Source organism: Puntigrus tetrazona, chromosome 5, assembly GCF_018831695.1.
Source record: "Puntigrus tetrazona isolate hp1 chromosome 5, ASM1883169v1, whole genome shotgun sequence".
NCBI lineage: Eukaryota > Metazoa > Chordata > Actinopteri > Cypriniformes > Cyprinidae > Puntigrus > Puntigrus tetrazona.
Genome location: NC_056703.1, coordinates 13,007,172 through 13,018,288, shown reverse-complemented (window position 1 = coordinate 13,018,288; position 11,117 = coordinate 13,007,172). Strand labels below are relative to the sequence as shown.

Genomic DNA, 11,117 nt, shown 5'->3' with positions numbered 1-11,117 from the left:
AATTCCTTATGCTGTATTTATTACTCAGAATAAAGTAAATTAGACATTAGATGTTTGAACAAACTGGTAAAATGTACACCTTTAAAGTTGCTCAATGCAAATAGTGCTGGTTACACTTTGATACATTTTGATAGTCCACTTTAGACATTCTTCTAACTATAAGTAACTTGACTTGCAACTACATGTCAACTAATTATGTGTTTACTAATTCCCAGGGTAGGTTTAGGGTTAGTAGATATAAGTTTGTCATAGTGTGTTGTGGACCTATAAAAATAAAATCATCAAGCAGTGTTTTTTGTGTTTACTGACTGGTTGCAGAGAGTCCATCAATCGGGTCAACTGCTGGAAGCGCATGGCGCAGTTTGTCTTCCTGCCATAGTTGATTAAACGATCAAGCTCGTTTATATATGTCAGACGCAGCTCATCAAAATACTTCTGACTCTTCAGCCCCTCCACTGGAACTGCAGAAATAGAAATAAAAACTTGCACCTGAGCTTGCATACATGCTTTCATACGCTTGAAAAACTTGGGAAAACAGGGTTGAGCACAAAATGCGAGACGCTGCTACATGTCAAAATTGTTTTCTTAAATACAGTAACAAATACAGCTCTCTGGACATTAGATTGCGTATTTCACAACGGAAAGCATGACTCTAATTGTGATTACGATTATTTCTAATTTGTCTTTAGGTGTTAGTATCCAGAGGTTCTGAACACACACACACCCACAGAGTAGTATACTTACTGATGCTGAAAAGGAGGAGGGCCTTCATGCAAAGGAACTCTTCCTGTGTGACCTGCAGCAGCACAAACTCCTGCGAGAGGTGCTTCATCTGAACACAGTGCTCGTACATGCTGGAGATATGCATCCTACGGCTGACAGATAGGGGGCAGATGAATTTACATTCACTGAGACAAAGAGGCAAACAAAGATACACGTGACAATAACTAATTACAAAACAGCACTGACTGGCCAGTCATCTAATGATTTCCAAATGTCTCGCTAAATGAAATGTACTTCGTTCCTAAAACACAATTTCTGTCAGCAGTAGTGGTATGGGATACGGCTAAGATGCATTTAGGAAGAAAGTCTTCTTTTTCAGATATTGGTAAAAAAAAGCCATTGAGAGCATGTGAGCCCCCCAAAAAATCCAATCTCTCCTGGGATTGTGTTTGTGACAAAGATCCTCCACACCATAATAAGCCAGTAATAAATTATAAATGAATCTTGGAAGCATCCACGATGGGCCTGTTATTGTGTGCGCTAAGTATAAGATATGTACCTGCCTGACAGAGAGAGAGAGAGACAGGGATGGAAGAGATAGAGAGATGGAATAAGGTGGAGAGAGGGCCGCTGAGGAGAAATGAAAGAAAAATGAGTGTGAGGAAAGATGGATTAGTACATTTACAAGACAAACAAATGGACAGAAGAAGAAAATGGAATGAGAGAGAAGGCAACAATGCAGAACACGGATGGGAGCCGGACACAAAAGAAAACAGGCGAATAAGAGCAGAGCGGATGTGAAAGAGAAAGAGACTCACTCATTGAAGACCAGGTCCGGCGCAAAGTACAGCATCCGCGCATTGGCGTTCTTGTAGGACCTCCAACCCAGAGCAAAGACCATCACTCCCATCCAGGTGTGTTGTATGACTGTCATCTGATCATCCACATGAAGGTTACGGAAACCTAAGAGATGGGAGAGATATTTGTAGTTTGTGTTTGCTGCCTGTAGCTTACAGTTTGTCAGCTGCTTGGGCGCTATTTTTTCAGACATCATTTACGACTCTATTTCAGCTCCTCCAGCTCACGCCATGAATCAGACCTTACCTGACGTTACTCTTGAAATAGAAAATATATATGCATGTCATTCTGAACCGAGGGTTTTGACTTTAACCAAACAAAACAACTTGTTGAAGACCAGGCAGCAGCACATGCACCTCTTTAAGGAAACAAAGGGGAAACAAACTGAACGTTCTGGGATAAACTTGATCTCACTTCTTTCATAACACATTCATCATTGGATTCAGTGCAGATTAAAATGCCAAGCCCCACAGTGTTTTATTAATGCTATCAATAACAGGAAATTGGAGAACTGCAACCAATCACATCAACCTGATTCCATGAACCAATCACACGATGTCACTCTGAGCTACAAAAAATGGTTCTAGTCAAGCCACACCCCTTTCTCTCTCTCTCTTTCTACCGCCCCTCCTGTTATTTTTCTCTCAGTATTTGATGGTTTGCGGCTGAAGCATTTTACATATGACTGAAGTCTGCCTTTGCTTTTCAAAAAGCCATTTATCAAAGCCATTAGAGTGAAGTAGATTACACAACACCTCTCAAACCTCCCTCTGAATTGTAAATACAAACCATAATTAAATCACTGGGAAAAAAACAACCAACTCTCCATTGATGTCTCGACTTGAATCACAAGGCAGGATCTCTATCTCAAATCAATGTCAACCATGTAACAGATAAAAAAAAGAAAGATCCCTTAAAAATCCAGTTTCTTTGAAATGTACTTGTATTGTTGTTAGTTTCAGTCGTTTTTTTTTCAAAAGGTTTAAATAATGAAAAACATAAAACATTTTTTTTGTACATGTTACATACATGTGAGTATATGCATTTCATTATATAATTAAGGTCTTGAATTATATTGTTATTACTTTTTTATAGTGTTGTTATTTTAGGGTCGTTTTAGGGTCTCTTTACTAGCAGCTTATCATTATTACGTGAATATCATTAGAATATTAGCCATTTAATAGTAGTAATTAAGCACATATTAATGCCTTATTTTACATGACCTTATTCTATATCCCTAATCCTAACCAATAGCTAAACCTAACAACTACCTTACTAACTATTAAACCTAACATATTAATATATATATATACTATATACTATATATATATATATATATATATATTATATATATATATAAATAAAATTTTAAAACATAACTGAATTTAAAGTATTCCTTTATACAATTTCTACATCTGTTAACAAGAAAGCTATAAAAACATCTAGAATTTGTGCTATGCTTAAGATTTCTCCTTAATCTACTGTATCCTTATTTACGTGCAGCTTTTTTATTTAATTTATTTGTACATTTATATTTGTAAAAATGTAAAATTCTACAAAAAAAAAGTTTCCTTTAAAAAGTATTCTTTTAATAAAGCTTTTTCTTCTATCTTGACCTTTTTCAAAAAATATTAATGAATGTATCCAGAAATTAAAAACATGATCAGCATAGAAGAGGTATGATCAAGTGTGTTGTTTTTTTTATGCATTACTAATAGAAAAAAAGAGCATCATGTTGCTGAAAAAAAAGTTGAAATTACCTGGAAGTCCTTTGGCCCATTTCACCACCTTGACAAGTTGCCTCTCTCCCAGCTCGTTAAGGCTGGTCAGGAGAGCAGCTGCCGAGTCAGGCTGAGCGTGATCATGGCCGGCGTTCACCACCTCGGGCTCGATAGCCTCCAGGATGTTCAGGAAGATCAACTGTGAGTGGAACGTCAGGCTCGGCTTGGGCGACAGGCACTGGATTGCCTCTGAAGGGCCCTGAATGGGGCCGACCTCCTCGGGACCTTTTATCTGTCCGATCTTCCTCAGCTTGCGGGCTGCGGCACAGAACAAAAGCGATATACTGTAATGAACAGGGTGGCGGTGCTGCCTTTGTAAATTCAACCTGCACGAAAACACATTATTAATCTCAAACCCCTCTTTATTTTATCAAGCGCATATTATTTAGAAGGCAGTGAAGCAGGTGGTCTCTGAATAACGAGGTTGGCATAATCTTATTTCTGCTCTTGAATATCTCTTTTATACAACAGAGGATAAAACCTGCACTGCGACGGCTAGTCTCTCCGCCACATTATCTCCTGCCAGTCAGCACAAAGAAAGATTGCTGGCCACAAAACACACCCGACACCACGTGCTTTTCCCTTAAGCTGCCTCTTCAACCAAGAACATGACAGTATTAATGTAACTGCATTGATATATTTCAGTACCTTGCAGCAGAGCTACAGTCATTTAAGAAAGCAAAACATGCATTGTTCTCCTAATAATTGCGAATGCGCATTCTTTCACCAGAAACGGACATTAACCATGCACAACAGAGTGAAACCATCTGTATTCCGAGGCCGCTGCTAATAAAGTGAATTAAGCGAAGATGTAAATATGCGTGCGTGCGCTTTAATTAGATGCTACAGTAGAAACAGTTTTGCTTCTGCTCCGGCTCCGGCGAGTGCCTGTGGTTTTGTTATGATGCCTAACACTCACAGTTTCCACTCTGAATTATAAATCAGAGATGCTCATTATTCAATGGGCAGCGTTAGGGTGAGAAATGAAAGACTATCAGTTGGGATGATTTACAACTCACAGACTTTAATGGCGCATTACGAACACCGATCCAAAATGTAAAAAAACAAGTTCTATTAAGAAAAAAAAAAAAATTGAATAATCTGTGCGGAAGCTGATTTAAATGCCTAAAAAGCTCTTCGTTGCTGGCTAAGAGGACAAACGCAAATGAAAATGACTCAGCCCTCGGAGATGGCCACAAAAAGGAGGCTCCAATTTTGCTGACGAGAGAACGAAGCCTCTCTGCTTGTGGTCTAAAATGAAGTGTGGTAAAGAGACATAGAAGGGGAGACAGCGCAATGATAACTTTATCCTAAGGTGGTTTACCAAAAGCCTATGGGTTTGCGGTAAACTTGTGGCAATGTGCCAAAGACACCGCTGCTGAGATTCTCTCATCAAAAGACACATAAACCTGCCATCCTGGCAAAGACGTGCGAAAATATAATGTTGTTTGCAAATACTGCAAAAACATTGCTGCTGCAAGACAGTCTCCTGCTCTTAGATTTGCCAGTTTTGCCTTCAGAATAGAGTAGTCAAAGACATGACATGAAGTGTATGTCTGAGACAGACTAAAAATTTAAATGAAGACCTATTCCATAGGTTCTGTGATGTTAGTGTGGGCCGAGGTGAATATACACCAATTATGTGAATCAGCTTCGCGCCGCAATGGCTTTAGATGCCAATTTAATCGAATCCAGTACTACTAAAAAGATCAAGTCCACCCGTGAGAGAAGATGCGTCATCGCGTTATCTCGAAAGTCAAACTAACTCAACTGGGCGATTCTGAAACTATCTGAAGAGTTCCTCTGAAGATGAGTAATTGGGTAAATGGAGTTGAAGACAAAATCTTCTCATACTTGAGCAGGAACTGGAGGAACAAGGTGAATGTGTTAAAACTTCACGGATGAGCGAGAAGCCAGCCCTCAGTGGCAAATGCCGCAGATACTAAGTGAACAGTTTACTGTTACATGAGAGAAAACGTTTTGTTTCAGAGTTTTGGCATTCTGGGCTCCACTCAGAATCTGTGAGACGTTTTGAATGATGTGAACTTTAAGCCATAATGACAGATATGTGCATAAAGATCTCTCACTGGCAGAAAAACAGTTTTGGGACTTTGCGGCAATAAGAAACTGGATGCTATAAATTTTTATTAGAGTTCTTAAAAGTGTTTTGAACGTAGGCATGAACTGATGGACCTTTTGGGAAAATGAACAAATCCAAAGTTTTGGATTACTTTTTTCGTGAAGAAACGTGATTATAAATCGAGAAAAAGTGAATTTTCAAAAGACAGTTTCTTTTGCCACTTTTTAATGTGGTGGTTATGTATTGCTTATTTATTATTTCTCTCAAGAAAAAGCGTAATATTTAGAGGCCATTTTAGAAACACTAATTAAACACTTGTCAGCGACCTTTTTGTTCCTTTTTATTCTGTGGATCAAACCCAAAATATTCAGAAAAAACCTGATTAAGCAAGAAAACCTGTAAGAGAGGACTTCAGACTGAACAAAGACGTGTTAAATTGCAGGTAAAATCACAAAATAAATCCCACAAGTGATACATCAGGGACTTTCAGGATGATGCAAGACTGTTCAATCTGTCAGGGTTTATTTTTCACTGTACTTGATCCCTTCTGTCTAAATGTTTCATTTCTATAGGGTTATCACTAATTCTAATTATTTGCATAATTAGGGTGTTTGTGAAAAAACAATAAAGAAAATATATGTAGTAGTTTTTTTTCCACTGAGCCGATCAGGGACTTGTTATTTCTGAGCTATTTACTAAGCAAGACAGCAATTACAACAAATACGACCACAAAGAAGAGAAAGGATGAGACAAAGAATAGCGTTAGCGTGACAGTATGAGTAAGCGAGAAACAGATAGGATGCATTTAGTTGTAAATTGATCCACAGTGTCATTTGATTCGGTAAGGTGAAACGCTTTTACAGTCACTGAATTCAAATGTGGGCAAGAGGGCAGGGCCATGTTGTCCACTGCCATCTGCTTTGTTCAGACGCTCAAACTGCAAACAGATGTATTGTATTGTGTGTGATAGTTTTACAACCACACTGTGCTGTCTACTATTTGTTCTTGTCAACAGGATGGTTAAGGATTATCAGTTGCACAACCAACATGTAAACAAGAAAAGCCAAATAAACCTCAACAACAAACTAAATAACACAGCACTCTGTAAATTAAAATAACTAATGAGTAGTAGTTACATTTACGTTATTGCATTTAACATTTTTCTAATTATTTCAGTCATACATCCTGTGTTTGCGTTCTTATTTAATCAAATGTGATTTGATTACACTGTTAAAGGCATTATACATATAATAAAAATAATAAAAGATTCTGTAGCATTTCAGCTTGGAATATACACTAAAATGCATTTTAAGTCTTGTAATGGTTAGTCAACCTCTGACTTTTCTTTTGCATTAAATAGACTATGAAGATTTATATAAGCATCAGGAACATGTGGCCTGCTTTAGTCTTAGTTGTTGTGAGTCTTGGAAAGGGTTTCGCGTCCATTTCCAAGCATTTTGTAGTCCATCACTTCAATGTCACATCCATATTGAAAGATCATTGACAATTTATCTACAAATGGAAAAGATTTCACATCGCTGGCAATCTGCCCGGGCTAGGTTCATCCCAAGAGCTGCCTGAAAAATTCTGCAGGAAGTCTCCAAGAACCCAAAGATGACATCAAAGGATTTACAGCGCTGTCTTGGCTCAGTCAATCAGAGTGCAAGAGTTAAGCATCCTAAAGAGACTGCATTACTTCGCACTGTATGTGACATACGCAAGGAAGACAAATGTGAGGCCATCTGTTACAAAGCCGAGTCTGAGCTGTAAGTGGACCTGAAATATGATACGGTCTGTTAGGAGAAGTGAGCAAAAATTTAATGAGAAAAGAGACTAGACTGGTAGAGACTGACAAATTACAAAAAACAGGTTTTAGCTGAAGCTATAAAATCATTTAAAAGGACACTTTTCACTGTTAGTACCCATCGATATTCTTAAAGCACATGTAAAAGACTAAATACAGGGTGTTTGAACATTTATCTAATAGGACTGTTTGCTCGGTACGCAGACACACGCTTACTAAACAGACTGAATGAAAACGCAGCATAGACTTGACTTTCTTAGATAAGCTAAATATAATGAGTAAAAATAAAAATAAAACAGACTAGATTTTTGTCCTAAATGAGTGCATCCAAAATGACTACAAAGTCAGTTTTAGCAAATATGGATTTGTATCCAAAGTACTGTATATCAAAGTGAATCAGCGCACACGAGCAAACACATACACACACACACACACACACGCACACACACACAGTCCTACAGCAGAGCTCACATTTATCAGTAATTTATGGAGAAAGACAAAAAATGGAATTTGATAACCATCAAAGTACCTGTATTGTTGGTGCCTTTAAAATAAAAAGTTAAAACAAAAAATAAAAAAAAATCTTTAAATCTGCTTTGCCCGATGTCTTATGCACGTTAACATACAGTAAACATATCTCTTATACTCTCCAGTGCTGCACTAATTTGATAAAAACCCTAAAGACTAATACTGTGACATATTATTACAATTTAAAATAATAATAAAATTGTAATTTATTCCTGTGATGCAGCCAATACTGCAGTCTTGAGTGTAACAGGACTTTTCAGTAACATACTAATATGCTGATTTGATGTTTAAAAAACATATTATCAATGTTGAAAAGAGTAGGGCTGCTTAATACTTTTGGGGGTAACAATGATTGATACTTTTTTCAGTCAATAGAAAGTTTTTTAAAAATTGCATTTATTCAAAATTGTCTTTACTGTCACTATTATAAATGCAATTCATTCTTGCTAAATCAAATGATTAAATTATTTAAAAAAACACTGACAGGCCTAATTTCTATATGCAGATATGCTTAAATGCACATTTCCATGGGGCAACCTAACAACAACAAAAACAACAACAACGAAAATGATAAATAAATAAAGACAATGAAATGTCCGCAGTTGTTTTATCATTTCAGCCATTGCAAGTTATAATTTTTATAAAGGTTAAGATGTTATTAGAGAATTTAACTGTGGCACTTGTGTGCCAAAAACCCACCTACAGCCATTCTATACGTTTATACATACCTCCACATAATGCAAGCACTTAGAGAAGGAGCTGTACTTTCCCTCTAAACATACCTACACCTACAAACCAAAGCCTGGAGTTAAACTGTCTCCAAACTTTTCAAGTCAGTTTCTGTCTGTAAACTCCCCGTGGCTCTTAAGTGAAGTTTATATAACTCTGAAGAAGAGATTATGAGTCAAATATTAATACATCAAAAAAGAGAGATGAATAGGCCACAGTCCAGAGCCGGGGGAACTGAGAAACGTCTCAGGTGTCTACTTAAAATCAGCAAGATTTCATTTTTAAAAAAATTGTCGAATGTCTTAAATTCATGTGTCAGCAGGAGAGTAAACAGGGAAAATGTGTGTCATCTGACACCACACTGCTATCATACACACACACATGCACACACTCAAAATGCACACATTGGGCCACCGTTGCTAAAAGTGTGACTTGATGCATCGCTATAACAACACCCTGTCTGATAATTACAGCCCTAATACCCAGTCATCGCCTGTAGAGTCATAAACTGCGCCTGAAAATTCAGATTCAGCTAGTTTTACTGTCATTACACAAAAAAAAGTTCTTTAAAATACATGGCACCTGCACCTGTCAGAGGCAACAATTACAAATTACGCAAAAAAAGATTTAGGCTTTTGTTCATAACAGGGGTATCGACAGCACTGACTCTTCTCGGCTTAAAGTCCTTTTCTTCCTGCCTTGAACCTTGCATTTTTTTGCTTCCACTGCATGAGTCAGTGGTTCTGCGTCTGCTGTTACGGGAAACTTTTCCATTAACTTTTATTTTGTATTTGTTTTGACTAAAACCAAATTCATACTTAATAGGATTTATATTCTATAGGAATTTGCCAAAAACATACACAATACGCATTCATTAATCAGAGGCAATTCATGTATTTAAATAAATAAATAAATAAATGGGTATATTTGTAGCAGTAGCAAAAAAAAAAGTCTGGGTCAAAATTACCTATTTTTCTTTTAATTTGGATATTAAGTAAAGATCATGTTCATTGAAGATATATTGTAAATTTCCTACTGTAAATATATCAACAATACTATTTTTGATGAGTAATATGCTTTGCTAAGGACTTATTTTAGACAGCTTTAAAGTAGATTTTCTCAACATTTTGATTTGTTTGCACCCTCAGATATATTTTCAAATAGTTGTATCTAAGACAAATTTTGTCCTATCCTATCAAACATAAATCAATGGAAAGCTTATTTGTTCAGCTTTCACATTATGTATAAATCTCGGTTTCAGACCCTCATGACCCTTAAATAAATAGAATAAATGTGTTTTTTTGCATCTATGCTACAGCTGCACTGATACTAAGTCTAGCGAGAAATTTCGTTTTTATCAGTATTGTTTTTTTAGCATTATCAAAGCAAAACTCAAATTGCTGTCGCATTTTCACGATCTATGTAGTACGGCAAGATGAATGATGAACTTTCAACATTTTAAAAAGCAGTACATTATTTTATTTTTTATTTTTTTCAGGAAGAGCAACTTGTTGCTTTTCCATTTCTACACCTAGCTTTAAAAAAGTATGGCTGAAATAAAGTCAATTAAAGCATAAAATAAGTAGTCAATTAAAACAATGAAAATCGTGTCAGTCAAGTTTTTATATCATCGAATTAGAAAAAGGTCTCTAAAATGTCGTCATTCACAATTCGCTGGAGATTCTGGGAACTTGTACTGGGCTCGTGACAGCTGTAAGTCCTTTATTCGCCGCTGGCACTGAAGTTCCTCTGCTGCTCTGGTGCAAAGCAGCCAAGCAGGCAAACTTTTTGCTTTACTCTACTGCCGCTATGAATGCCTTAAATGAGCGATTGTGTCTAAACGCTTTTCTCTTTAGATCAGTACAGCTTTACGTTTTTTTTCTCTTTTGCTACTGAGGATTAGGAGCGTAGTAAAAGATCAAAAGATTTCCAATATTTCCACTAACCGTTTGCTACATTATTTTTTCGAAGTCCACCAGAATCATCCAAGCTTTAGGTCATGTGTAGCTGTTATTAGAAGTTGCTGAAAGGTTGTTTTTTTCCCCACCAGAATGATGGGCTTCTATACCCTTTTTCTTCTTTGTCTATTTAGTTGTCTTCTCTTTTTTCCATTTTCTGTTCTGCTTCTACACACCTCATCTCACCTCCTACTTTTAGACAAAAAGTAAAGCCGGTCAGATTAAGACTAAAGCAGCAGATTTGAGGAGCCTTGGGGAGAGATTACCTGTGCTCTATTGCACTCAAATTTATAAAATAGATAGTTCTGGCTCAGCTGTCTAAACCCTGTTCAAAGATGTAATATACATCTTGGTCCATGCACAGCCATGTCCGTACATGGACTGAATCTACATTAATGCATCACAGTGTAAGTGGGATTCTTAGCATGCTTAAACGGGTAGTTCACCCAAAAGGAGAAATTCTGTCATTGATTACTCACACATCCTCACTCCAAACATGTAAGACATTCGTTCACCTTTGGAACAAGCTTTCTGGCCCGGCTTAGACAGCAGTGAAATGACCCAGAAAGGTAGTAAGGATGTGGCTAAAATAGACATTAAACAGTATTAAAAATATCTCAATTTGAGTTCCAAAGATGAATGCAGGTCTTACAGGT

At 36.9% G+C, this 11,117-nt stretch overlaps 1 protein-coding gene across 1 annotated transcript in view; it reads right to left on the bottom strand.

The window, feature by feature from the left end:
* The window catches only part of ar (androgen receptor), a 56,838-nt gene that overhangs the window by 4,485 nt on the left and 41,236 nt on the right, over positions 1–11,117 (bottom strand). Inside the window, exons 4-7 of the mRNA XM_043239668.1 lie at positions 3,342–3,620; positions 1,542–1,686; positions 745–875; positions 310–461 (exon numbers count right to left, since the gene is read on the bottom strand). Coding sequence (XP_043095603.1) covers positions 310–461; positions 745–875; positions 1,542–1,686; positions 3,342–3,620 — 707 coding nt within the window. The remainder of the gene's footprint in view (positions 1–309; positions 462–744; positions 876–1,541; positions 1,687–3,341; positions 3,621–11,117) is intronic.